This window comes from Dipodomys spectabilis, unplaced genomic scaffold (assembly GCF_019054845.1).
Source record: "Dipodomys spectabilis isolate Male_0828 unplaced genomic scaffold, ASM1905484v1 ptg000266l, whole genome shotgun sequence".
Taxonomy (NCBI): Eukaryota; Metazoa; Chordata; class Mammalia; order Rodentia; family Heteromyidae; genus Dipodomys; species Dipodomys spectabilis.
In genome coordinates, this window is record NW_024870943.1 from 2003569 (window position 1) to 2030382 (window position 26814).

General features: G+C 57.6%; 3 protein-coding genes across 3 annotated transcripts; 2 read left to right on the forward strand and 1 right to left on the reverse strand.

Moving 5' to 3' along the window:
• The first annotated feature begins 7139 nt into the window (after positions 1 to 7139).
• Positions 7140 to 11822, forward strand: Has1 (hyaluronan synthase 1). Its single transcript, XM_042700077.1, has 4 exons — positions 7140 to 7886; positions 8486 to 8711; positions 8869 to 9001; positions 11147 to 11822. Exons 1-4 carry the CDS (start codon positions 7140 to 7142, stop codon positions 11820 to 11822), a joined length of 1782 nt encoding a protein of 593 aa, XP_042556011.1.
• Positions 11823 to 12582: 760 nt separating this feature from the next.
• Spaca6 (sperm acrosome associated 6) lies at positions 12583 to 23971 on the reverse strand. Its single transcript, XM_042700078.1, has 10 exons — positions 23904 to 23971; positions 23383 to 23466; positions 21574 to 21821; positions 21185 to 21262; positions 14941 to 15009; positions 14396 to 14419; positions 13990 to 14267; positions 13146 to 13302; positions 12858 to 13068; positions 12583 to 12674 (listed from the first exon to the last, which is right to left on the reverse strand). The coding sequence occupies exons 1-10, from the start codon at positions 23969 to 23971 to the stop codon at positions 12641 to 12643; spliced, it is 1251 nt and encodes a 416-aa protein (XP_042556012.1). The 3' UTR covers positions 12583 to 12640.
• A 612-nt stretch (positions 23972 to 24583) lies between these two features.
• LOC122125558 (basic proline-rich protein-like) lies at positions 24584 to 26523 on the forward strand. Its single transcript, XM_042700079.1, has 2 exons — positions 24584 to 25531; positions 26443 to 26523. Exons 1-2 carry the CDS (start codon positions 24584 to 24586, stop codon positions 26521 to 26523), a joined length of 1029 nt encoding a protein of 342 aa, XP_042556013.1.
• Positions 26524 to 26814: the final 291 nt, after the last annotated feature.

Below are 26814 nucleotides of genomic sequence, written 5' to 3' on the forward strand. Positions count from 1 at the left end.
ATGCATCCATATTAAAATTTAGAACAAATTAAGTAACAAAAAACTAAGCCAATACAGGTAACTTGACTATGTGCTTATAACAAATTATGGAATAATTTTTTTAAATTTTTTATATATATTCTTATTGTGAAAATACTGTACAAAGGGGTTACAATTATATGGGTAAGATAATGAGCACATTTTTTATCAAGCATTGTAGCCTCCTGCTTTGTTTCCCCTTCCCATCCCTTCGTATCCTCTCCCCCCCCCCCCCCCGGCCCCCCACCAAAGTTGTAAAGTTTGTTTTTCGACATAATGACTTGTACATCTCATTGTTGCAATGGGTCCTCCTGTATCCCTTTTTTAACAATTTGTTTTTTCTTTTCCCCTCCACATATAACAACATTTGGGGTTGTTTTCTAAGGGGAGGGGACAAAGAGGGGCACAGACAGGGCAAGAGGAATGGTGGACAAATGCAGCCCTGGGGTTCAGCATACACTACATGGGAAATGAGCTGTGCCATAGTGGGAAGATGTGGGAGGAGGCTGGTGGAGGGGGAAGGAAGGGGTGGGATTGCCCCAAACAGAAATGCACTTATTTCTTCTCTGTATAATGCACTAGAAATAACAAATTATATTCTTTCTAAATATTCTTTCTAAATAAAAAGGGAAGTTATGTCATAAAATTTAACAGTGAAATCAGTAATACCAAAATACAAAAGTAATAAAATCCACAAACTCACCACTTCCTAAATATCTGGCTACTGTCGATGAACAACGAAACTCCATCAGACGCCTTCCTAATCTCCACCTCTGCCTTGCTCATGGACATAGACAAAAACCCCTGTGGTGGGGACACGATGCACTCCCTGAGGACGGATGGTCCCCACTTTCCTGTCTGTGGTCTTCCTGTTGCCACTGGAGTTAGACTGAAAGATATCTGGAGCTGGAGAGACTGGAGGGCCGAGGGTGAGATTCTTTTCTTTTCTTTTTTTTTTTTGTATGTCAATCCTGGGGCTTGAACTCTGGGCCTGACCACTGTCTTTTTTTGCTCAATGCTGATACTCTACCACTTGATCCACAGCTCCCCTTCAGGCTTCTTGGTGGTTAATTAGTGGTAAGAGTTACATGGATTTTCCTGCCTGGGTTGGTCTTGAACCTGAATCCTCAGATCTCAGCCTCTTTAGTAGCTAGAATGACAGGTATGAGCCAATGGTGCCAGGCTTTCTTTAATTTTTTTTTGCGGGGGAAGGGAGGAGTTGATTGTGTGGCTTAAACTCAGGGCCTGGGCACTGTCCCTGAGCTCTTTTGCTCATGGCTAGCACTCTACACGGAGCCACAGCACCACTTCTGGTTTTTTGAGTGGCTAATTGGAGATAAGAGTTTCCCAGGGACTTTTTTGCCCCAGCTGGCTTCAATTGGTGATCTTAGATCTCAGCCTCCTGAGTAGCTAGGATGACAGATGTGAGCCACCAGTGCCCGGCTTTCTGTTTTTATTATCATTGATTAGTTGTGTGAGGGAATTTTGCCTCAGTGTGTCCATTTGTACACATGAGGCATGGTGACAGTCACCTCCTCTGCTGGCCCTCACCTTCCAGGGGTGTCCTCCCTCTCTGGGGTGCCCTCTGCAGGCAGGGGGGGAGGGAACCAACAGTCCTCATCCTGGCCAGGGGTTTCCTAGGCGGCTCAGGGGTTTCCCGGAATCTGGGAATCTGGCAGGAACGGCCTGGCCTCATTCTAGCTCAGCCATTCTCTCCAGACTCCAGTGGGAGCCCACGGCTCAAGCTGTCAGAGTTCCTGGAAGTTCTTTGAAAACTGAGATTTTTGCCAATCCTGAGTACTGCCCGCCCAGGGGTCCCCTGCCCCCACCCCGTCATCTCTGGGAACTCCTCATCCCCCCTTCAAATGGGGACAGAGGGGGTTCCCAGGGGCTGAGCTCTCTCCATCCTCCTCCTTTCTCCTTTCCCCTCTGCCTCCCTGGGAAAAACCAGGATCTGAGAACCTGACTCTGTCCAAGAAGAATCCTAGCCAGGCCACATGGTTCATAGTTCAAATCCGACCTGGACAGCACAGTGCATGAGACTCATTATCTCCAATAAATCACCAACAGGGCAGAAGTAAGTGGAGCTGTGACTCAAGTGGTAGAGCACCAGCCTTGAGTGGATCAACGTAAGGGACAGTGCCCAGGCTTTGAATTCAAGCCCCAGGGCTGGCACTAAATAAATGAAAATTGAAGAGTTCTGCACTGGGGACCCCGTGCCTCAGCCCACTCGGTCTCAGTGGAAGGCACGCAATTTCTTCCTCACTCTATCTCCACCCTCACCCCCTAACCATCAAATCAACCTTGACTGCTGCCTCCTCTGGGCAGACACCCTGATGTAGCAGGGTTGGATCATTCCTGCCCTGGCGTGGGGTCCTCTATTTACACAGCTGCCTCCTCCATCAGATTGGGCTCTCCACAGGGCAGGGCCCTGCTGAGTCACCCTGTGAGCCTGGCATGGCCTAGCCCAGCTGGGGTATACACGGTCCCTGTGCTGATCTCCATTCTGGACTTCTCTCCCCTACCTCTTCCCTGGGTCCTGTGAACCACTGACTCAGGTCTGCTCCTGATGGCTGACACCTCAGGAAAGCCCCAGCCTGCACTGCGGGGAGGACTCTGGGTGCGGTAGTTGGGAGATAGGGCCGGGGAGAGGGTCTCCGCCAAAGTGGGGGCACCCAAGCTTTGGTCCTCCATCACTGGTTCTTATCTTTGCTGCTTCAGGCCCAGGTCACCTATTGCTGCAAGGAATTCTGGGAGACCAGACAGGGCTCTAGGGGCCAGACGGCTGGATGCAGAGCACAGCCTGGGGCTGGGACTTCCGGTGGAGGAAAACACGGGGCCCTCAAGTCCCCTTCTCCCCTGCTTAGGCAGGCTCTGGTTTTAGAAACATCTGGTTTTATACAGCTGCTCCGCCTGACAGGCAGGGCAGGGTCAGGGTCAGGCAGCCAAATGCCCAGCTTCTGGGTGGAGCCTGCTCTGTACCCTCCCATTGGCCTCTACGCCTAAAGATCATCCTCCACACATAGCCAGACCCCAGGGCTGGGCGATGCCCCAGCAAGACTTGGCCCCACGGGGCTTTTTTTCCCTGATGGCCAGGCTCAGGCGATGGCTGGACCTGGCACCAGCTGGGGAAACCCAGGGCGTGAGGACTTGGCTGTGTGAGGAAAGCTCACTGGAAGAGACAGAACAAGAATCCGTGCAATACACAACGTGACTCACAGCCGGGGAAGTTGAACAGAACCAGAGGCAGGGATGTGGCCGCTGAGGGACCAGAGGCAGGCAGGCAGGCAGATGGACGGACGGACGGGCAGACAGACGGGCAGACAGGCAGACAGGCAGACAGGTGGGTGGATGGGGAGATAGACATGATAGCTAGAAAGATACAGAGAAAGGCGGGGGGAGGGGGGGCAGGGAGAGAAACACACAGGAAAGATGAGAAACTCCGAGTGTCACCAATAAGAAAGTCAGTGAGGATGAGACATGTGGAGACACGCAGAGCAAAATAGAGAGGATGGTGGGAGGAGAGGAGAGGGAGAGCAGAAAAAAGGAGGGGAGGGGAGGGGAGGGGAGGGGAGGGAAAGGCAAGGGAGAATTTCAATGATTAGAATCTGGAGAGCCAGAGACTCAGACCTGAAGAATGGCCAGAAAGAGCCATCAGTATACCTGTTCACAGTAAGAGAGATCAGCACACCTGTTCACAGAAAGAGCGTGGACAGCCATAGTCTCAGAAAAAAAAATTATATATATATATTTTTTTTTGGGGGGGGGGGGTTCCGGTCATGGGGCCTGAACTCTCGCCTGGGCACTATCTCTCAGCTCTTCAGCTCAAGGCTAGTGCTCTACCACTTGAGCCACAGCGCCACTTCTGGCTTTTTTCTTTTTGCTTATGTGGTGCTGAGGAATCGAACCCAGGACCTCATGCATGCAAGGCAAGCGCTCTACCACTGAGCCACCTTCCCAGCCCATCAGATAAAATATTTTAAAGGGAAAAAATTCCTGAAAAGGTGGCTGTGGAAGAGTGACATTTATCACTGGTCTTCTAGCCCTGAGAAGCCAGGGACCCAGATGTCCCAGGTCCCCAGCTCTTCCCTACCCTTCCTCTGACGCAGTTTCCCCAGTGTGTCAGGACGAGGAGAGCCTAGGTCATTCCCTGTAAGTAGCTGACCAATAAATGAATCAGTTCCAGTTCTAGACCTCAACTCTCTACTCCAGACACTGGCACATTGTGTGTGTGTGTGTGTGTGTGTGTGTGTGTGTGCCTGGCATGGGACAGACACATTCACTCCTGGAAGCTGTGCCTCACAGCAAGCACATACACACATACAGTCACACACACACACACACACACACACACACACACACACACGTGTACGCTTTTTGTTTTTTTGTTGTGTCTGAGCTGTGTTCCCAGACTCCCAGACTAGGGACAGGAGGGGTGGGGGGCAGGGAGATGCAGCATGGGGGGTGAGAGGGGAAGGAGAGAAGAGGGGAGGGAAAGAGAGGGGCAGGGAAACGGGAGGAAGAGAGGGGAAGAAAAGTGGGGAGAGAGATCAGGACAGAAATACAGAGATACAGAAAAAGGGAGATAGATGTGGGGAGGACAGGGAGGGGCGGGGAGGAGAAATGAGGAATTGGGGAGCGAAAGGAAATACAGGTCTGGGGCAAGGTTGTCATGAGGGGACTCCACAGATCCAATCAAGAAGGGAGAAGGGGAACAGAGGAGGGGCTGGGGGGGGGCAGAGGGTCGGGTGGGGCAGGAGGCCCGTCTGGGGGGGAGGGGCAATGGCGGGAAGCGGGTGGGGCTGCCTGGCTGCCTGACCTCAGAGCCCCTGGCCGGACTTTGCCTGACGTCAGCTCCCCGTCAGCTCTCCATCACCTCTCCTCCGCCCCCGCCCGTGCCGGTCTTCAAATGACCCCACCAGAGCCGCACAGGGCAGAGACTGCAGTCCAAGCTCAAGACCAGAGAGGGAGAGGACCCCGTCGGACCACAGCGATGACACAGGTGTGTGCGCGCGCATGTTTGTGTATATTCACGTGTATGCATATAGGGAATGGGCCCCTACCTGGAGATCTTGAGTGCCAGGAAGTGTGTGTGAGTGTGTGTGCTGGGACAGAATCTGTGAACTCGTGTGTGCACAGGTGCATGGCAGCACACACAGATGAGGCTGGTAAGGTCCGAGTTGCTGCACAGGTTTAGTCAGCTATGAGTCCTGGAAGGCCCTTGAGCCCCGGGAATGGAGGAGAAAGAAAGACAATGAAAGAATAACGAGCGAGCTGGGTGCTGGTGGCTCACGCCTGCTATCCTAGCTATTCAGGAGGCTGAGATCTGAGGATGATGGTTCAAAGCCAGCCTGGGCAGGAAAGTTCATGAGACTCTTATCTCCAATTAACCACTCAGAAAACAAGAAGTGGTGCTGTGGCTCAAGTGGTAGAGCACTCACCTTGAGGTGAAGAGCTGAGGGACAGCACCCAGGTCCAGAGTTCAAGGCCCACAACCAACAACAACAACAACAAAAATACAAAAAAAAAAAAAGAATAAAGAGTGAGCCAGACAGACAAGCAGCCGGGGACGTGTGTCTGTAGCACATGAATCTGATGTTCCATTTCGTCTGTTCAACAAATGTGGGGTTGAATCAAATAAAATACCCAGATCCAGCTGCTCTCAGCCTGGGGGAGGGAGGGGAAAGGCAACTACAAGTGACTCAGTTTCATCATAACAGTTTAACTCCTCTGTGTGTGTGTGTGTGTGTGTGTGTGTTGTGTGTGTTGTGTGTGTGTGTCTATGTGCTGGTCCTGGTGCTTGAACTCAGGGCCTGGGCACTGTCCCTGAGCTTTTGTGCTCAAGGTTAGTGCTCTACCACTTGAGACACAGCTCCACTTCTGGCTTTTTGGTCATTCACTGGAGTTAAGAGTGTTATGGACTTTTCTACCTGGGCTGACTTTGAACTTCGATCCTTAGATCTCAGTCTCCTGAATAGCTAGGATTACAGGTGAGCCAGTGGTGCCTAACCTAACTATTTCTTCTGGAAGCTCCTGGTCTGTCCCTTGGCCCCAGAGCCTCTGTGTGTGTGTGTGTGTGTGTGTGTGTGTGCGTATGTCTGTGTGTGTGTGTGTGTGATCTTGCCTTTCTGCTGCCAAAGGGTGGGTGTCCTGTGTATCTGAGGTCTCTGCCGATGTGCGTGGCATGTGTGTGGCAGCGGTGTGTGTGTCACAGGATCGCTGCATTCTACCTGAGACTTGGAGCCTAAGGTCACCTTGCAGTCAGTGTGTCCCTTGTTGTGTGTGTGTGTGTGTGTGTGTGTGTGTGTAAAAACCTCTGGTTGCTGCTTGAACTTCAACCCTCCAATCCCCTCCCCTCCCACGCCACCTCCAGCCAGCTACAGCAAGGACTGATGTGAGCGAAAGGATAGGAGGATCATTCTAGAAGGAAAAATAATTGTTACTGAGCAGTTAAAATTTCTACCTCCAGCTGGGCATTGTATCTTCCACCTGGAGTCCCAGCTGCTTGAGAGGCTAGGCCCAGAAGCTCAGGGTGAGCCTGCACAAGATAGCTTGTTGTTGTTGTTGAAGACATGCTGTTAAACTGGGCGGTGCCAGTGGCTCATGCCTGTCATCCTTGCTACTTAGGAAGTTGAGATCTGAGGATCATGGCTTGAAGCCAACTAACCCAGGCAGGAAAATCCATGTGACTTTTATTTATTTATTTATTTATTTATTTATTTTGCTGGTCCTGGGGCCTGAACTCTGGGCCTGGGCGCTGTTCCTCAGCTCTTCAGCTCAATATTAGTGCTCTACTATTTGGGCCACAGTGCCACTTCCAGCCTATTCTGCTTATATGGTGCTGAGGAATCAAACCCAGGGCCTCATGCATGCAAGCCAAGCACTCTACCACTGAGCCATCTTCCCAGCCCCCATGTAACTCTTATCTCCAAAGAACCACCAAAAAAGCTGGAAACAGAGCTGTGGCTCAAGTGGTAGAGCAGCAGTTGTGAGCAGAAGAGCTCAGCGACAACACCCAGGCCCTGAGTTCGAGTCCCAACACACACACACACACACACACACACACACACACACACACACAAGCCTAGAGGTCTTCCCGGAGGAGGTCAGAGGAGGCCAGCATGGAAGGCTCACCTTTCCTTTCCCTTCTCTGCTCCACGCAGGATTCGCCCAAGCCCTCTGGGCCTGCGCACCGCTTCTCAGGCCTGGCCCGCCGGGTGCTAACCGTGGCCTTCGCCCTGCTCATCCTGGGCCTCATCACTTGGGCCTATGCGGCGGGCGTGCCCCTGGCCACGGACCGCCACGGCCTGCTGGCCTTCGGTCTCTACGGCGCCTTCCTGTGCGCGCACCTGGTGGCGCAAAGCGCCTTCGCCTGCCTGGAGCACCGGCGTGCGGCGGCGCGGGCGCGGAGGGCCCCGGGCTGGCCGGGGGGCGCGGGAGGCCGTGTGCCCAGCGTGGCGCTCACCATCTCGGCCTACCAGGAGGACCCGGCCTACCTGCGCCAGTGCCTGGCATCGGCGCGCGCCCTGCGCTACCCGCGTGCGCGGCTGCGCGTGGTCATGGTGGTGGACGGCAACGGTGCCGACGACCTCTACATGCTGGACATGTTCCGCGAGGCCTTCGCCGACGAGGACCCCGCCACCTTCGTGTGGGACGGCAACTACCACCGGCCCTGGGAGCCCGCGGCCGCGCCAGCTCCCACACCTGGCGCCTACGGCGAGGTGGAGGCAGAGGATCCCGGGAGGCTGGCGGTGGAGGCGCTGGTGCGCACGCGCCGCTGCGTGTGTGTGGCGCAGCGCTGGGGTGGCAAGCGAGAGGTCATGTACACGGCCTTCAAGGCGCTGGGCGACTCGGTGGACTATGTGCAGGTGGGTGCCCGGGTGACCGGGGGGCACGAGGGGGGCTGCGCCCACCCGCCTGCCACCACGGGGCGGGGCCGGCCATCCACAGGGGACACCATCCTGGGCTCATTCAGGCCCTCAGGACCTGGCCATCCCCAGCTGCCTGGCCATCCGTCCCATGTAGTCAAAGCCGTGTCGGCGAGTCAGGAAACTGGCTCACCTCCTGTCACACATCCCAGCTACTCAGGAGGCTGAGATCTGAGCATCGCGGTTCGGTTGGAAGCCAGCCTGGGCAGGGAAGTCCCTAAGAGTCTTACCTCCAACGAAATACCAAAACCAAGCTGGAAGTGGAGCTTAGGTTCAAGTGGTCGGACAACAGCCTTGAGCACAAAAGTTCAGGGCCAGTGCCCAGGCCTGGAGTTCAAGTCCCAGGAATGGCACAAAAAGAAAAGAAAAGGCGGGAAACAAAGGAAGGAAGGAAGGAAAAGAAGGGAGGGAGGGAGGGGCCGGCTCTGGCCCTCCCGTCCCCCGGCCCTCCCCCCCCCCCCCCCCCGTGCCCATCGTCCCCGCAGTCGCTGGCCGGCGTGGCGTGGGGGCTGGGTCTGAGCGTGGCCCTCCCGCCGCAGGTGTGCGACTCCGACACCAGGCTGGACCCCATGGCCCTGCTGGAACTGGTTCAGGTGCTGGAGGAAGATCCGCGCGTGGGGGCCGTCGGGGGGGACGTGCGCATCCTCAACCCCCTGGACTCGTGGGTCAGCTTCCTGAGCAGCCTGCGTTACTGGGTGGCCTTCAACGTGGAGCGGGCGTGCCAGAGCTACTTCCGCTGCGTGTCATGCATTAGCGGGCCGCTGGGTGAGCGCGGGCTGCGAGTGGGCGCTGGGGGCCATAGACGGCTGGGGAAGAGCGTGGTGACCTGGCCGGGGGGCGGACGGGGCTGGGTCGGGGACGCCATGGGGGGGATGGCCGAAGCTGAGTCTGCCTCCCCCTCTCCCCCCGGCCCTCCGCCTAGGCCTGTACAGGAACAACCTCCTGCAGCAGTTCTTGGAGGCCTGGTATAACCAGAAGTTTCTGGGCACCCACTGCACCTTCGGGGACGACCGGCACCTCACCAACCGCATGCTCAGCATGGGCTATGCCACCAAGTAAGCTGGTGGGAGGGGGGGATGGTGGGTGAGGCCGACGGTACCTGTGTGCGCATGCGCTGGCATGTGCCCATGCTCCAGCGTGTGTGCCCATGAGCGCATGCACGCTGATGTCCAAGTTACTTTCCCCATGATGGGATTTACCAAGTTAGATCTAGGAAGGAGAGAGGAAGAAGATACTGTGGGAGTGGAGGGGGACATCTAGCCTGGAAGGAATGAAGTATTAGTAGAGGATGGACAATACCCTGAGAGGCAAGGATGACCTCTGCATGGAGTCAGGTGACCCACCAGCCAACCGTGGATAGCCATTCGAACCATGTGACCCCTCAGGCCAGTTTAAGTGGAGCAAAGGGGAGAGCCTAAACTCCAGAAAATGTTGTTATTTTGGTTGGTGGTGGGGCTTGAACTCCAGGCTTAGGCACTGTCTTTGAAGTGGTTCATTGGAGATATGACATGAGTCCCATGGACTTTCCTGCCCAGGCTGGCTTTGAATGGTAATCCTCAGATCTCAGCCTTATGAGTAGCTAGGATTATAGGAGTGAGCCACCAGCACCCAGCCAGTAAATGCTTCAAGAAAAGAGAAGTTGATTCTTAGCGGGGCTGGGATGTTATGAGCTAGGTCAAATGAAGTTAAGAGCAGAGGGAGTTCCCCAAGAAAGCCAGACCTAGTGGGAGATCCACAGGGACTTTGGGATATAGCAGCAGGGAAACAAATAGTACACGGTGAGAATCATTCACTCAACAAATACTCACACCTGGGAGATGGTGCCTGTAATCCCAGCTACTCAGGAGGTAGACATAGGAGGATCACCATTTGAAGTCAGCCCAGCCCGCTCCCCCACCCAAAAAAATCTGAGACTTCATCTGGAAAACAAACTCGAAGCTAAGGAACCAGGGCATGCCTCAAGTGGTAGAGCATTTGCTGAACAAGGGCTCTGAGTTCAATCCTCCACACCAATATCAAAAAAGGGAGGAGGGGCTTACAATCTGTACAATCTGTTGAGCTCTGGAGACACAGCAGTAGGCAAGAAGAGAAATCTGTGCCCACATACTGGGGAGACAGAGCCTTCAAGGGGGAAGCTCTAGCATCAGGAATGGTTCTGGGAGTTATTTGTGATGTCTGCCACAGGAAGGGACCCAGCCACTCCCTAGAGAGTTTCTCACATAGGGTCTGTCCTAGGTTGTAACTGGGCCTGGAGTTGCTCCTCCCTGTTGGGCCAGCCAATAGCAGTAAGTGCAATCATATTAGTAATATATTAGTAATGGTGTCAGGAATCATACGCCATTACTGACGTCAGTGGTTAATGGTATTTAGTCATGGTATGATGAACCAGTTCTCAGAACCTGGCTTTTTAATCCTCCTGCAGTCCTGACATCATGGGGTTAGGAACTAAGATGCTTTATCAACCTATTTTTATATGAGAAGATGGATGCCTAGAGAGGTTTAAAAACAAAACAAAACATAAAACTTGTTCCAGGGCTTGGGGGTGTGTGTGGCTCAAGTGGTAGGGTGCCTGCATAGCAAGCCGAAGGCCCTGAGTTCAAATCCCAGTACTGTTAAAAAAATTAAAAAGCCAGGCATGGTGACTCACACCTTTAATCCCAGCTATGTAGGAGACAGAGATCAGGAAGATGGGCAAGTAGAGGCCAAAATGGGGGGGGGGGTAGAAAGACCCCAGCTCAACAGCCAAGCAGGTACGGCCTTGTCCTGCAATCCCAGGGTCTACAGGGCTACTGGACAGCCCTGGTATGCAGCATGAGGCCCTCTCTGAAGGAGGGAAGCTGCGCTCTGGTGGCTCAAGCCTATCCTAGCTACTCAAGGAAGCTGAGGTCTGCGGATCAGGATTCACAGTGAGCCTAGGAAGGAAAGTCCCTGCCGCTCTAATTTCCACCAAAAACAAAACAAAAAAGCCAGAAGCAGAGCTGTGGCTAGCGTTGGTGGGGCAAAAGCTCAGAGACAGCGCCCTGGGCCCCAAGCTCAAGCTCCGGGCTAGTAATAATTAGGGTGTGTGTTGGGAGGAGGCTGAAGGCTGGCAGCTCTGTGCTCAGTGATCGGAGCTGGAACCGCGCCTGGGGGCGGGGGGAGCTGACAGCTGGCAGCTGGGCACCGGGCTGAGGACCCCCCCACCCTCATCATCCCCGCAGGTACACAGCCCGCGCGCGCTGCTACTCAGAGACGCCTGCATCCTTCCTACGCTGGCTCAGCCAGCAGACACGCTGGTCCAAGTCGTACTTCCGCGAGTGGCTGTACAACGCGCTGTGGTGGCACCGGCACCACGCGTGGATGACATACGAGGCGGTGGTGTCAGGCCTGTTCCCATTCTTCGTGGCGGCCACCGTGCTGCGGCTGTTCTACGCGGGGCGACCGTGGGCGCTGCTGTGGGTGCTGCTGTGCGTGCAGGGCGTGGCGCTGGCCAAGGCTGCCTTCGCCGCCGCGCTGCGCGGCTGCGCACGCATGTTGCTGCTCTCGCTCTACGCGCCGCTCTACATGGGTGGCCTGCTGCCCGCCAAGTTCCTAGCGCTCGTCACCATGAATCAGAGCGGCTGGGGCACATCGGGCCGCCGCAAGCTGGCGGCCAACTACGTGCCTGTGCTCCCGCTGGCGCTCTGGGCGCTGCTGCTGCTGGGCGGCCTGCTCCGCAGCATCATCTGGGAGGCCCGGGCCGACTGGAGCGGCCCAGCCCGCAGGGCCGAGGCCCTGCACCTGGCCGTCGGGGCCGCGGCCTATGCTGGCTACTGGGTGGTTATGCTGACCCTGTACTGGGTGTGTGTGCGCAGACTCTGTCGGCGGCGATCGGGCGGCTACCGAGTTCAGGTGTGAGCCCCCCCGCCCCTCCACGCCATAGGCCTTTCAAAGCCCAGGACCGTCTGTGAGGGAAACTCGCTGGGCCTCAGTTTACCTCCTCTGCGAAGGGAGGATACCAGGACTGCAGTGGGGCTGGGACTTGTGGATCTCTGGGGAGGGGTATTTATTCTTCAGGGTATAGGGATTTAGGACGGGGACCAGGGAGAAGCCCTCCCACCTTCCTCCCTGTTCTCATTTCATCTCTGTTTGTACTGTGATTTGGATGTCATAAAGAATTTTATTTATTTTCTTCAGAGTGCAGCCTCTCTTTTATCTTAGGAGAATGGAAGGGGCTGCATGCAGGTTGGGGGGCTCTGGACTTAGTCTACAATGAATGATCTACCTCTCTCCAAAGACCCTCCCTCCCTGGCTGAGTACTGGGGTTTGGGCTTGGGGCCTTGGATCTCTAAGCAGATCTCTACCACATGAGCCACATGGCCAGGCCTTTTCACTTTTAGCTTTTTTCTTTCAGATAGTTAATTTTTTTTTTTTTTTAAATCAGGGTCAGCCTCATCCTGAGATCCTCCTACCAATGCCTCCCCAGCCTTTCTGTTGAGACAGCCTCAGCAGCTTGTCTTGCCCAGGCTGGCTTTGAACTGTGACCTTCCTGGTGTCCACCTCCTGAGTAACAGAGTGTACAGGCTTGAGCCATCCCACCTGGCTTGTTGAGGTTCAAACTTGTACTAATGATACTGATTCCTGGCCAAAACAAAACAAAAACAGTAAGGATCCAGACTTGAAATATACTCTTTATTTTAAGGATGGAGACAGGAGGATGAGGGACCAGTACCTTGCTAGATGCCGCTGAAATACCACCGACAGAACATCCTGGGGAGACAACAAGGCCTGGGTGGGAGGAGGATGGGACAGGGCAGAGGTCCTGGGACTGGGAGAGTCTCAAGGGTGGACTGGGCCGGGACACCAGGGCCTGAGGGAGGAGGCAGGGCTCTGGATCTGGACCCCAGGACCCAAGAGAGGAGGCTGAGGACCGGGATCGGCACGCCCACTCACCACACCAGCACCGTCAGGCTGGCGACCATGACGGCCACCAGGGCGGCCAGCAAGCACAGGTCCTCCCATGTCAGGGCCCAAGGATTGGTCAGTAGCTCTCCCAGGCCGGGCTTCCAGGGCTCCACCACTTCCGGTTCCTTCCGCGACCAGCGCACCACTTCCCGGAAGGTGACTTGGAGCTCGGTCTCCGCGCGCGGGGGCGGGCCAGTGACTGCGGGGCGCGGACGTCAGCAGGCCAGCCCTCGCCTCGCCTCCCGCTGCCCGGCCCCGGCTCTACGCCGCCCGCACCGTTCAGGAAGAAGTAGAGCCGCGCCACGGGGCGCACGTCGTGTCGGATCACGCAGGAGTAGGTTCCCGCGTGGACGGGCTTCGCCGGGCGGATCCGCGCCACGGACCCTCGGGCCCGCGGCAGGTCGCGGAAGTAGGACATGTCCTGAGTCCGGACCTGCGGGACCGTGGGCTGAACCCTGGACTGCGAAGCCCGGGGCGCGGAGACCCAGGTCCTCCCAGCAGGGCTCCCGCCCCGCCCCCGACTCAGCTCCCGAGCCAAGCCCCGCCCCCACTCGCAAGGCAGACCGCGCCCCCTCCTCGGTCCCGCCCCTAGCCTCCCGGCCTGGTGCCGCCCCGCGGCCCTTCCCGTTACTCCTAAATTACTCCTGACCACAGTGCCCCAGCCTTGCTCTGTTCCAAGATTCCGGGCCCTCCGCTGGCAGAAAGCCTGTGTCTAGGCCGAGCGGAACTCCGGGGCCTAAAGCCTCTGTCTGGACCTCCCCTAGCCTTGACTCCGCCCCTGCACCCTGTTAGCTGGGCGAGGCCCTAACCCCTCCCAAGTGTTACTAAACTCTCTCCTGGCCCCGCCCAGCATTGACTCCGCCTCCAGGCACTGCAAGAGCCACCTGGCCCCGCCCCTAGGCCGGGAGGAACGTAGGCCCTACTCCCACATATCACTAAAGCTTTCCGGCCCCGCCCTCGACTCCGCCCCTCTGCCCTGGTTGGCTGGGGGCACGAAGTCCCTACCGCCCCACTAGAGCCCGCCCGGCCCCGCCCCTCCGCTCTGGTTGGCTGGGAGGCTCGTAGGCCTCCCCTTCCCTCCCCACTCCACTGAAGCCCGTCCGGCCTCGCCCCGACTCACACCACCTTTGGCGAACTTCCAGGAATAGGAGATGTCTTCCTTCGGCAACTGGAAGTCCACAACACAAGAAAACATAGCCTGGTCCCCGCGGTTGACGGTCACGTCCTTGACTGGAGATAACGGGGTCTCTCCCGCGGGGCTCACCCTAACCCGAAGCCCCCCGTGGGGGGGGCTCCCAAGCACCCCAGCCCGCCCCTCACCTGGGCAGTTCAGCGGGAGCTTGCAGATGAGGGAGTAGCACCCGTCGCAGATGAACCTCCGGGTGAGCTCCTGGACGCCTGCGGGTGCGCACGCAGCTCTGGCCTCGCTGCTGTCCCCACCCGGGGGTCCCCCGTCTGGGGCTCCCTCCGGGCCCCACCCCCACCCCCTTAAATCCCGCAGGCCGAGCCTGAGACTAAGCGCTTACCACAGGGAGGGACGCAGGCCGGGACTGTGGAGGAAGGAAGGGAGATCGCGGTGGGGACCCTACCTGACACGCCCCAGAAGATGGTCGAGGGGCTGACCTCTTCCCAACAGGGGGCTAGGCCAGACCTACAGCAGCCCACCCAGAGGGACAGGGCCAGGCTCAGGTCTGCAGCTGGCCATCTCTGAGTGTCGGGAAGAAGGGACCAGGTCCCCAGGGTCAGCCCTGTCACACTGCCCCCAGGGGGCGGCCTGGATGGGCCAGGGTGAGACTAGAAGACCCAGTTACAGAAAAGTTGGGGCAAGGTTAGTAGCCAACTGAGGGGGCCCAGGTGGAGAGGACATGGTTCTGCGGGTCCAGGGCTAATCACAGAATGTGTAGGCTGCAACAGGAGTCCCCCCCACCCCCTACCCGCCTCACATACACAAGGGCTTGGCTTAAAGGTCAAGCCATAGAGGTTGGACTGAGCAGAGTAGACTGGGGTCTCAGGTCTGGGGTTTGCCTCTAAGGCCCCGTGGGGAAGGGGGTTGGGCCACATCTTATTTTACCTTTTTTAAGCTGTAGAATGGCCTTCTTCATTTCTTCTGCAGCCTTGGAGAATGCTTTTGTATAGAACCCTGGAGGATGGAGCCAGGCCCTTGTAGAAACTGTGGTCATGTGTCTGTGCCCCCTCCCCTCCATGAGTCTCTCTATCCTTGGTTTGTGCTCCCACCCACCCTTCTACCAGGAAGGCTGACAAGTCTCAGGGCCTCCTCCTCCTCCTCCCTCCAGAGTCTGTTTCAGATGGAGAGAAGCACACTACATGTATCTTGTTGCAGGCTGGGTGGCTGAAGGCATGGCTCAGGAGGTAGTGTGCTGGCTTAGAAAGCAAGCACATGTTCCCAAGTTCAAACCACAGGATCACCACGAAGAGATAAGCAACCAAAACAAATGTCTATTTCTAGAAGACAGGTTAAAAAAAATTATTTTGAGCCTGGCACCAGTAGCTCTCGCCTGTCATCCTAACTACTCAGGAGGCTGAGAGCTGAAGATCATGGTTCAAAGCCAGCCGAGGCAGGGAAATCTGTGAGACTCTTTCTCCAATTAACCACACCAAAAAGCCAGAATTGGAGCTATAGTGCAAGTGGTAGAGCATCAGCCTTGAGTAGAAAAAACAAAAAACTAAGAGTCAGAGCCCAGGTCCTAGTACCAGAAAACACACACACACACACACACACACACACACACACACACACACACACACACACACACACACACACACACACACACACACACACACACACACACACACACACACACACACACACACACACACACACACCCCTTGTTGAAGGAAAAGGTAATGACCAAATTCCTCACCAAGGCCTACTATGCCCTTTACAGGCTAGCCCAATTCCCTCTTAGTCTTTGTTCCATCCCTCTGTCCACTTCTCTGTCCCTTAAGAAAGTTCCACATTTGCTGGGTGCCGGTGGCTCATGCCTGTAATCCCAGCTATTCAGGAGGCTGAGATCTGAGGATCTAAGCCAGCCAGGGAAGAAAAGTCCATTTAGACTCTTATCCCCAATTAACCACCAGAAAACCAGAAGTAGAGCTGTGGATCAAAGTGGTAGGGCACTAGCCTTGAGCAAAAGAGCTCAGGGACAGCACCCAGGCTTCATGATCAACAACAAAGAAAGTCAGGAAGGAAGGAAGTCAAGAAGGAAAAAAGGAAGGAAGGAAAGAAGGGAGGGAAGGAGGGAGAGAGGGAGGGAGAAAAGGAAGAAAGAGAATACCCCACAATCTCTAGCAGGCAGGGCCTTTGCACATGCTGGCTGTGGTTTCTAGCACATCTCCCCCCTCCCCATTTCACACCTCAAGTGTCATGTCCTCCAGGATTTTCTCCTCTCTACAATCTACAGTCTAATCAAGTGCCTTTTTATCTCTCATGCTTGGCTCTCATCAGCTTGTGATTATACATGCCGCCTGTGTGCTAATCACTTAAGTCCATCTCTTAAGTAAATATGGCTTCCTTTAAAGCTCAGTCCTTCAGAACCCCAGAGAGGGCCCCCACGTCTTAGAAAGGGCTCGATAAATATGTGTAGAATGAATTCCTGAGTGCAAATGGGAGTGGAGACCACAAGCAGTGGCCTACGGCCCAACTCTATTCCTTAGCTGTGTTGTACTTGGCTGGGAATAGTGTGGGTTTTTTTTTTTTTTTTTTTTTTTTTTTAATGAACTGGTCGCCAACATATAAAATTTGGGAAAACCATATAAAATGTTTGACATCTCTTAAAAATTTCTGGAAAAAGCAGTAACTCAGAGACCAAATTTCCTTTGGGCAGCTACGCTCCATCCTCTGCTCTGGCCAGCCACTTTATCTGTTTCACATCTTATTCCTTCTTTCAGGACCACTATCTTTGCCAGTCTGGGTTCTGCCCAAACACCCCAGGGCCTTTGCACATGCCGGCTTCTGTTTCTATAGCACATCTAGCTTGCAGATTGAGGGTGTTCTAGCATTTTCCAGGGGAATTCTGCAGAGAAAATGAATGGCTGGACTGACCTCGTGGTCGAGATGGCTTTAGAAATCAGACACCAGGCAAGGCGTTGAGAGATGAATCATACGCTTTCTCCTTTCTGCCACCCCTGCCAAATTCATGTGTTGGAATTCTGAACCCCCACTGTCCAAGATTATGACTGTATTTGCAGAGAGAGCTCTTGATGGGGTGATGAAGTGAAAATGAGGTCATTAGGGTGGGTCCTGGTGCAGTCTGACTGGTATTCTGGGAGAGGAAGTGACTAGGAGGCAAGGAGACACTGAGGGAAGACTGCTGGGACTCAGGGAGACCACGGCCACCAACAGTCCTGTCCGGAGGCCTCGGAAGAAACCGTTCCTCTGCCCACACTGGCACTTGGATCTCGAGCTCCTCATCGCCACGATTTCTACAAAGCAGTGTCTGGCAGCTGTCTATTGACTCCACTTCCTGGGGGAAGAGCTCCCTTCACTCACCTAGCTAAGGGATTTCACTGTGGGGCTTTTCTTGCTTTTCCTTGACCAAGTTGACAGCCTTTGAGAAGAGAGGAAATGCCACGTGAGCCTCAGGAAGGAGCTTTAACAAGGAGAGGGTACCTGATCCTTTTACCCTGAAGCCTGAACTTGGTTTCTTGTTGTTGTTGTTTGGGTTTAGGAAGTACTGGAGTTTGAATTCAGGACTTTGTACTCACTAAGTAGGTGTTTGACCACTTGAGCCACTCCAACAGCCCCTTTTAGTGTTATTTCAGAGGTAGGGTCTCACATTATATCCCAGCTAGTCTAGACTGCTGTAAAGGTGAAGTGGATTGCTGGGCGCTGCTGGCTCACACCTCTAATCCTAGGTACTCAGGATGCTGAGATCTGAGGATTGCCATTCAAAGCCAGCCCAGGCAGTAGTCTATGAGACTCTTATCTCCAATTAACCACCAGAAAACCGGAAGTGGCACTGTGGCTCAAGTGGTAGATCACTCACCTTGAGCTGAAGAGCTGAGGGATAGTGCCCAGAGCTAAGTTCAAGCCCCACAAGCAACAAAAAAATTTTAAAAAGAAAGAAAAGATGAAGTGGATTTATAGTTCTAGTAAACTGGAAGCATAAGGAAGTATTCCCAACCGGACGAGGGGTGTGGGAGAGACAAGAGGGAGTGTGGAAGGCTGTTGTAAAATCTCACTACGAGTGACGAGCTACTACAAACGCATGAAGGGTTTCCAGTTCAGAACATCTGAGTTTGAGTCCTGGTCCTTCCGTCTAGGAATTTCACACCCGAGTAACCCATTCCAAGCCCTCATCCTAAGGGACCTTGGCCACGTGACTTAAAACTTCCTGATCCTGGGTTCCCTCTCTCATAAAACAGGATGACAGAGTAGACCTCCCAGAGCAGGGGGACAGAGGATTAATGCGTGTATACTAAAGTACCTTCCGTCCTGCATGACTGAGAAAGCTGCAGCTGAATGGCACCATTTCTTGTTTTGTTTTGGTTGTGGGGCTTGAACTCAGGGCCTAGGCCCTCTCCCTGAGCTTTCCTGCTCAAAGCCTTCTACCACCTTGGCCCACAGCGCCACTTTTGGCTTTCTGTGGTTCATTGGAGATAAGAGTCTCAAGGACTTTCCTGCCCAGGCTGGCTTCAAACCATGACGATCCTCAGATCTCAGCCTCCTGAGTAGCTAGGATGACAGGCATAAACTCCTCGTCCTGGCTGGCAGTGTTATAAAAAGTCATGATGAGAGGCTGGGAAGGTGGCTTAGTGATAGAGCACTTGCCTAGGATGCATGAAGCCCTGGGTTCAATTCCTCAGTACCACAGTCACAGAAAAAGCCAGTAGTGCTGTGATTCAAGTGGTAGAGTGCTAGCCTTGAGCAAAAGCTCAGAAACAACACCCAGGCCCTGAGGACTGGCAAAAAGAAAAAAAAAGTCATAGTGAGTTAACTGTGAGCACCATCTGGGGAAACTGATGCTAGGAAAAGGGCCCGAGATTCCACAGCCACACCCAGCCGGGCATGAGACAGGGGACTTGGTTTCCTTCACACCCTAAGGACATCTATCACCCATATGCTTGTGACTAGAAGTGTTTCCAGTTTTGGGTAAACACTTGAGAGCTACTCGCATACAGGGAATGGGCTATCTTGAGGAAGCTGCTCAGATCTAAGCATAGCAGCCACTGTGTCTCACGTCTGTCCATCCACCTGGCCCGCAGGGCCCTTAGGTGACGGATAGAGGACTGTAACTTCCATCTGTACCTGACTGGTAGGTGGAGGTGGTCATGGGGAGTCACGTCTGCGCCCCGTTATCCCGCCACAGCTTTATACTGAGATGTCACCTGCAACCACCAGGAAGCAACAGCTAGGGGGGTGGTACCAGCTCCTTAGTCCTTCCCCACCGGAAGTTGTCCATCAGTCCCCATTCATCTGAGCACAGGAAGTCATCTATGTTCTCACAGGAAGTCATCCATCTGCCCACGGGAAGTCATCTATGTTCTTATAGGAAGTCATCCATCTACCTACTGGAAGTCATCTACCTTCTCACAGGAAGTCATCCATCTGCCCCCAGGAAGTCATCTATGTTCTCACAGGAAGTCATCCACGTTCTCACAGGAAGTCACCCATTTCCCCCTACCTGGAAATTGTCCCCTCTTGACCACCTGAAAGACACCCATCTCTCCTACTTTAAAGTTATCCATTTTTCCTACCTGAGAGTCCTCCATCTTCCCACAAGAAGTCATCTGCCTCTTTATCTAGAAACCTTCTCCCTCCTCCATCTGTATCCAATTGGTCTAGGCCTTCTCCAAACATTTCCTAAATCTGCCCTTTCCACCTAAGCCTCAACTTCCTTATGTGGGAAGTGGGGCTTTTATAAATCCCATCCCAGAGGCTGGTGTAATGGGGTGAGATAGTCTTTGGTTGGATAATTACCGCAAAGAACCTCCCAATAGATAGGGGCGGGGGTGGGGGGGGGAGTTCTGTTCACCTTTAATCCTCTCTCTCCATCCTTATGCACGGTTAGGATGACTTGGCTCGGTCCTCCGCTAGGCCCACCTGGACCACTGTCTCCTTTCTGTCAGGGAATTTCTCTTTGGTTTTCCCACAATGTCCTGTGCCCACAGGCTGACAGGGGGATCACATTCAGAGCTAAGCACCATCCTGGTTCAGTGTAAACATCCTCCCCAAAATGCTCCCATCCCAAAAGATGAGGTCCTTCAAAGGGCTTTCTGAGACCAATACCTCAGTGGCATAGGGGTATCTATAGAAATGTCCTCTTGGGGGCCCAGCTGCAGATCTACTCCTGAGAAATAGAGGGAAGACCCAGCCATCTTCATTGTAACAAACTCTCAAGAGATTGCAACAAACTCTCAAGGAAGACCTTCACTGTAACACTCTCAAGAGACCATAAGGAACTCTCAAGAGATTCTGTTATACACTGACTGATACCAGGTGGTCCCTGGCCATCTCCCTGAATCTACTGCTCTGATTTCATCTCCACTACGGTCTCACTGGCCTCAGGGCCTTTGCACTCACTCTTGTTCCACACAAGAACTCTTCTCAGATTATCTGGTTCTCCCCCATCACCCCATTCAAGTCTTTGCTCAACCGAAAATTTTCATTTACACCTCCGACCAACCCAATCTTCAACTCCATTCCCTTCTCTGTTTTGCTCCACAGCAGCGCTCAACTGACAAAGTAATGACTGTGTTTATTGCCCATGCCTCCTGCTTCATGATGTAAGCAACATGCAGGTAGGTGGCTTAAGCCCCTGCTGTGTTCACCAGCTTCTCCCAGCTGCCCAGCTGCTCCTCACCAGGCCACAAAGCATCCCTCCCCACCCCCATCCAGGACCTTTCTAAAACCCAGAGCAGACCTGCCCTCCGCTTTCCTATACTTGTTCCAGACCTTTTCAAAACCCCTGGTGAAGGGCAGGGGCAGGGAAATTGTTACGTCTTGCAGATGGGGAAGTGGAGGCCAGGAGACATGTAGGCACCAATCTGTACCAATCTGTAGCATAGGTTCCGTGGGCCTGTCCTCACCATACTTTGGACTCTGGGTTATTTCTATGCCTCCCTCAGCTCCTTCCCACCATCTGTGACCCCACCTATGACTCCCACCTACTTCCCACTGATGACCCCATCTCCAACCCCACCTGTGACCCCATGTGCCTCTAGGCATTTCCCAGTGAATACCCTTGGGTGGTTCCCTTCCCAGGTGCTGTCCAAAGCAAGGGTCCTCTATTCATCTGGCCCCAAGTCCTGGCAGGCTCCAAACTCAACAGTCCCCCTGCCCCCCAAGCACTCACCCTTGGCCACAGCTGTCTCCTGCAGGGAGTGCACCATCTGCGTGAAGGAGTCGTGCAGGTTGTTTCGCTCATCGTAATCTGAGGACCAGTGAAGGGCAGGGCTGGGCAGGCAGTGGAGCATGGAGCACAAACCAGGTCCCAGGGCTGACATCCTGTGGCTCTGACTGCGGCCCCACAAGTCTCCAGCACCCTCTCTCTGAGTCTCCTAAGTCCTCTTCTTTAGATGTCTTCCCTTTCTACCTCCAGCTCTTTCCATGTTTGTTAACTCGGCCTCTGTTCTCTGTGCTTCTGCATCTCTGCCTGTCTGCATGTCTGTGTCTGTCTGTCTGTCTATATCTCTGAGTTTCTCCGGGCCTGCCCAGCCCCTCCCTAGGGCCCTGGACTCTCACTGATTTCCGTTTTGAGCAGATCCTTGAAGGCCAGCTGGAACTTTTCGTCGCATACTTTGGTCTTCCAGGCCTTCATCCCGACAAACATCTGGCAGATGCGGATGCGCTCCTTGTCCGTGACGAAGCACATGAGGCAGGCCCGCGTGCACGCCGGGCAGACCAGCAGGCCCAGGAGGAGACACGCCCCAGCGCGCACCAGCCCCAGTGCCATGCTGGAGCTCTCTAGCTCTGCTGGAGGAGCTGGTGACCTTTGTGAGGTCACAGCAGGGGAGGGCTGGGCGGCCTGAGGTCAGAGGTCACATGTCAGTGAGGGGTCACGTGTCAGGCTGTGTGTGGAGGAATGTCGTCAGGGGTCATTAGTCGGCCTAGGTGTGTGGCTGGGCCAGGCGCCAGGCTCCCAAGATCCCCACCTGTGACCCTGCATGTCCTCACAGGTTAAAGGGTCTCAGGGACCCAGAGGCCGGCAGCGCAGAGGATGGTGGATGGGACCAGCTGTTGGCCAAGGGGCAGGGGCCGGGGCAGGGGGACAAGGGACAAGAGACACAGGTGTCAGGAGACAGAGACAGAAATGGGACACAGAGGCCGGAGGTCCAGAAAACCACTGAGGACAAAAACAGAAGAAAGAGAGGCAGGGCTATGGACAGTGGAGGAAGCCCAGCTCTACCCAGGGTCAGGGCAGCAACAGCAGCGATGGCAGCGTGGGTCAGGGGGAGAAGGCCCCGCAGCAGGCAGGGCGTCCCGTGTGGCAGGGCGCAGCCTGGGGAAAGCTAGGAGGCCGTATAGTGATCTCCTTGGGTGTCTTCCTCAACTATACAACCTCCTACCTCAGCCCGGGGGGCGCGGCAGGCGGACAGATGGACGGACGGGAGGCCGGGAGGGCCAGGGAGGGTGGGGAGGGCCGGGGAGCCCCCAGCCGTGGAGGCGAGCCCCCGACACGGACCCACAGACACGAGCTTGTGTGCGGCGAAGGCCCCGCAAGGTCGGTTCTACGGGTGGGTGCCAGGACCCAAGAGCCTGGGCCCCCGGCCCCCTCCTCCCCAAGGAACCCCGGAGCACAGACCCTGGGGTCCCAGACTCACTTCTCCCTCAGACCCAGGGGTCCAGGCCCAGCCTCCTCCCTCAGACCTAGGGTTCCAAGCCTCATCCCTCCTCCCTCAGACTCTGAAGACCCAGACTCATTCCTCCTTCAGACCCAGGGGTCCAGGCCCAGGCCTCCTTCAGACCCAAGGGTCCAGGCCTAGGCCTCCTCCTTCAAATCCAGGGGTCCAGACCCCAGCCTCTTCCCTCAGACTCAGGGGCCCAGGCCCCAATCCTCCTCCCTCAGACCCAGAGGTCCAGGCCCAGCCTCCTCACTCAGACCCAGCCCAGACCCCAGCCACCTCCCTCTGACTCAAGGATCCAGGCCTCATCCCTCCTCCCTCAGACCCTGAAGTCACAGACTCACTCCTTCAGACCCAAGGGTCCAGGCCCCCAGCCTCCTCCCTCAGACTATGAGACCCAGACTCACTCCTCCTTCAGACCTAAGGGTCCAGGCCCTAGCCTCTTCCCTCAGACTCAGGAGCCCAGACCCCAGCATCTTCCCTCAGACCCAGGGTTCCAGGCCCCAGCCTCTTCCCTCAGACTCAGGAGTCCAGACCCCAGGCTCTTCCCTCAGACTCAGGGGTCCAGGCACCAGTCCTCCTCCCTCAGACCCAGGAGTCCAGGCCCAGCTTCCTCACTCAGACCTAGCCCAGACCCCAGTCTCCTCCTTCAGACTCAGGGATCCAGGCCTCACCCCTCCTCCTTCAGACCCTGAAGTCACAGACTCACTCCTCCTTTAGACCCAGGGGTCCAGGCCCAGCCTCCTCCCTCAGATCCAGAGGTCCAGCCATCTGATTGTCTCCCACAGCCAGGCTGCAGGGGGGCAGCAGTGTAGGAATGTGGCCTGCTGGGTATGGCTGTTCTCCCTCCCCTTTCTGGTCCAGGTTGAAGGGGGGGGTGCAGTTTGAACCCCGTCCCTTCTTTCTCCTCTTGGCATTCAAGAGGATGACAGTGATGCACCCAGCGCACTGGGGGTGCACACCACAGAGCCCCAGGCTCTCCGGCTGCCTCCCCGGCCCGGAAAAGGCTGAGAGAAAGACCGGGCAGCGTGGGGTGGGCCTGTGGGCAGCCGTTCTCATGCCATGCTTAGAGCTCAGAGCTGGTCCACCTGGGTGGGTGTCCCCCACTCCCCACTCCCTCTAGTTCTGGGGCTCCCTGGCTCCAGTTCTGGGGCCCTTGTCTTTCTCTCCACCCGCTGCTGCTTTACCCCACCTTTTCATCCTCCTCCCTCTTCCCCAGCCTGCTCTTACCTGGCTCTGGACTCCTGCACGAAAAGCTCGCTCTGTCCCTGGGCAGTCGGCTGTCCCTGCACCCCCATCGGCTCGCCCTAGCCCTCCCCCCACCTCCCTCCCTCCCTCCCTCTCTCCCACCTTCTGTCTTTCATCCTCGCGTCCCTCCCTCTCCTGGCTTTGTCTCTCATTCTCCTGGGCCCTCTCCTCTCTCATTCTTTCCTTCAATCTCTCTCTCCTCCCCACCTCCCTCTCTCCCTCCCTCTCTCCCCCTCCTCCTCCCATTTCCCAGGTCTCTGTGTCTCTCCCTTTCTCCTTCCCTCCCTCCCAGGTCTCTCTCTCTCTCTCTCTCTCTCTCTCTCTCTCCTCCCTCCCCTCCCCCATCTTCCCTCCCCCCCATCTCCCTCCCTCCTCTCCCTCCCTCCTTCTTGCAGCTCAGAGCCAGGTCTGGAGCTGGGGGTGGGGTAGGGGTGGTTGGAGAAGGGGCCCCGGGCTGGGGTAGCGACCTGCTGGGGGGGGGTAGAGGAGAGGCGGGAAGGGGGCGGGGGAGGGGGCGGAGGCCCGAGCCGGGGTCCTCTATCCCCCTTCCCTGCCTCCGGGGCGGGGGCGAGCCAGGCCCAGGTGGGGAGGAAGGGAGGGGAGGAGGCACCGAGGACCCCCCCCCCCCGACCTGGCCCCGAGCCCGGGCCTGGGCTCCCGGCATGCCCCGGGGCCGCCTGGGGCCTGGGGAGGGGGTGCGGCGCGCGGACCAGAATCCCCGAGATGGCGGGGACCCCGCTTCTCCACGCCCCGAGTCGTCTCTTCCTGGGGAAACTGAGGCGGGAGGGGGGGGGGGTGACTGGTTCAAGGTCACCGCGCCGGGCCGGGCCGAGCCGCCGGCTGCGGGGCCGCGGGGCCGGCGCGGGGCTGCGGGCCGGGCCCCGCCCTCCGGCCGACCCCAGGGAGCCCCCGGGGTCAGAGAGCAGACCCAAACAGTCTGGCACCATGGCAACGCCGGCCCCGCCCCGCGCCCCGCCGCCCGGGCTCCCGCCGCGGCGGGCGGCGCGCACGGCGGGTTCGGGCCCCGCCCGGCCCGGCCCGCGGAGCCCGGCGGGTTCGGCTCCCCGCCCCCCCGGGGCGCCGGCCCGGGTTCCCCCGGGGGCCGCCGCCGCCGCTGTCCACGGCGCGGGCCCGAGCCCCGCCACAGGCCCGGACGCCGCCCGGCCCGGCTCCGGCCACCCTTGACCCCGCGGCCCGGGCCTCCCGGCCGTGTTAACCCCCGCGCCCCCGGCGCGCCCCGCCGTCCCCCGCCCGGAGCCCCGGCGACACCCGCCTCGCGGGCCGCGAGCCCCGAACCCGGGCCCCGGCAGCACCGGTCCCTCCCCCCCGACGTCCTCCCCCTCCCCCCCCCGCGCGGTCCCCGCAGACTCACTGCTCCGCCGCTCCCGCGTCGGGGACCGGGGTCCCGGCGCCCCCGGCCGGCGCCGCGCTCCGCTCCCACCCCGCCCGCCTGCCGCGGCTTCTCCCCGCCCCTGCCCCCCGCCGGCTCCCGGCCCCGGACCCCGCGGCCGTCCGGCCCCCTCCCCCGGCGCCCCCGCCCCGCCCCGGCGCTGGCCGCGGTCCAGGGGAAAAAATTCCACCCGGCCCGGGAGGCGGAGGCGGAGGCGGAGGCGGAGCGGGCGAGGCCGGCGGCGGCGGCGGCGGAGGACAAAAGAGCGGCCGGCCGGGCCCCACCGCCGCCGCCGCCGCCGCCGCCCGCCGGGCCCGGGCCGCCCCCCCCCCCCCCGCCCGGGCACCCCGCGGCCCCGGGCCCCGGGCCGGGCTGAATACCTGCCCGCCCCCCTTCTCCCCCTCCCGCCCCCCCTCCTCCACCCCCACCCCCTCCTCCCCCCTCCCGCCCTCTTTTCTTTTCTGCCTCCATCCTGGCTCTTCTGGCTTTCGTGTGATTCATTCTCTCTCTCTCTCTCTCTCTCTCTCTCTCTCTCTCCCTCTCTCTCTCTCTCTCTCTCTCCCTCTCCCTCTCCCTCCCTCCCTCTCTCCCTCCCTCTCTCTCCCTCCCCTCCTCCTCTCTCCTTCCCTCCCTCCTCTCCCCTCTTCCCCCCCCCCCGCACCCTTCCGCGGCGGGGTCCGCACTCCTCCCCCTCCCGGCCCCCTCCTCCTCCCTCGGAGACGCGGAGGTGAACGAGACCTAGGCCCGCCGGGCGGCCGCGCGCCTCGGGGTCGGGCGGTGGGTGCGGCGGGGGACCCGACCCTCCGGAGGGCGGGGCCGCAGCGCCGAGCCCCGCCCCTCAGACCTGGGGGTGGGGGACCTGGGGGCCCCCCGGCCTGGCCCGGGGCGGGCGGGGCTCCCGCGGGGGGGCGGGGGGCGGGGCCGCCGAGCGGCGGGGAACCCGGGGCAGGGGGCTTGGAGGGACGGGGTCCCCCAGCACACCCCAAGTCAGGCCTGTGGGATGCGGGGGACGGAGGTTTAGGGGCGAGGACAGGACAGAAGGGGTGAGGCCCAGAATGGGAGGGGGAGGGAGCTGGAGTCCAGCCAGGGACTGAGTCCCCTGCCCCCCACCCCCCGTTGTTGCCGGTGAAGAGGATGGTGGAGAAAGAAGATGCTGATGGCAGCGCGGACCCCGCGGCTGGGGAGCTGGGGACGCGGCGGGCGCGCGGCTGAGAGGAGCGGCGGCGTCCGGGTCCGGGGTCCCCTCCGCCCAAGGTCCCCTCCGGCCCCGGGGTCCCTCCGTCCAGGGTCCCCGCCGCCCGTGGTCGTGGCATTGACGCCCCCTGTGCCCTTCCGGAGGGAGGCACAGCCATGACCGCCCTGCCTGCGTGTCCCCCGTGCAATCGCTGCATTCTACACCCCAACCACCCGTCCCCCCCAAACCCATGGGCGGCCTCATTCATTTTAATGGCTTCATAGTATTCCATCTATGTATCCGTAATTCATGCAGCCCGTGGAGAGCTG

What these genes read in the sequence shown, in the direction of transcription:
- Has1 (XM_042700077.1), top strand. Translation starts at nt 7,140, where the DNA reads ATGGAAGGCTCACCTTTCCTTTCCCTTCTCTGCTCCACGCAGGATTCG. An exon ending in ATGCATTAGCGGGCCGCTGG is followed by an intron (nt 8,712 to 8,868) that starts GTGAGCGCGGGC and finishes CCCTCCGCCTAG; the next exon opens with GCCTGTACAGGAACAACCTC. An exon ending in AGCATGGGCTATGCCACCAA is followed by an intron (nt 9,002 to 11,146) that starts GTAAGCTGGTGG and finishes TCATCCCCGCAG; the next exon opens with GTACACAGCCCGCGCGCGCT.
- Spaca6 (XM_042700078.1), bottom strand. Translation starts at nt 23,971, where the DNA reads ATGGGGGTGCAGGGACAGCCGACTGCCCAGGGACAGAGCGAGCTTTTC. An exon ending in GTGCAGGAGTCCAGAGCCAG is followed by an intron (nt 23,467 to 23,903) that starts GTAAGAGCAGGC and finishes GCCCCCCTGCAG; the next exon opens with CCTGGCTGTGGGAGACAATC. An exon ending in GGAAGTTCGCCAAAGGTGGT is followed by an intron (nt 13,303 to 13,989) that starts GTGAGTCGGGGC and finishes ACGGTCCCGCAG; the next exon opens with GTCCGGACTCAGGACATGTC.
- LOC122125558 (XM_042700079.1), top strand. Translation starts at nt 24,584, where the DNA reads ATGCCCCGGGGCCGCCTGGGGCCTGGGGAGGGGGTGCGGCGCGCGGAC. An exon ending in AGGCGGAGGCGGAGGCGGAG is followed by an intron (nt 25,532 to 26,442) that starts GCGGAGCGGGCG and finishes TTGCCGGTGAAG; the next exon opens with AGGATGGTGGAGAAAGAAGA.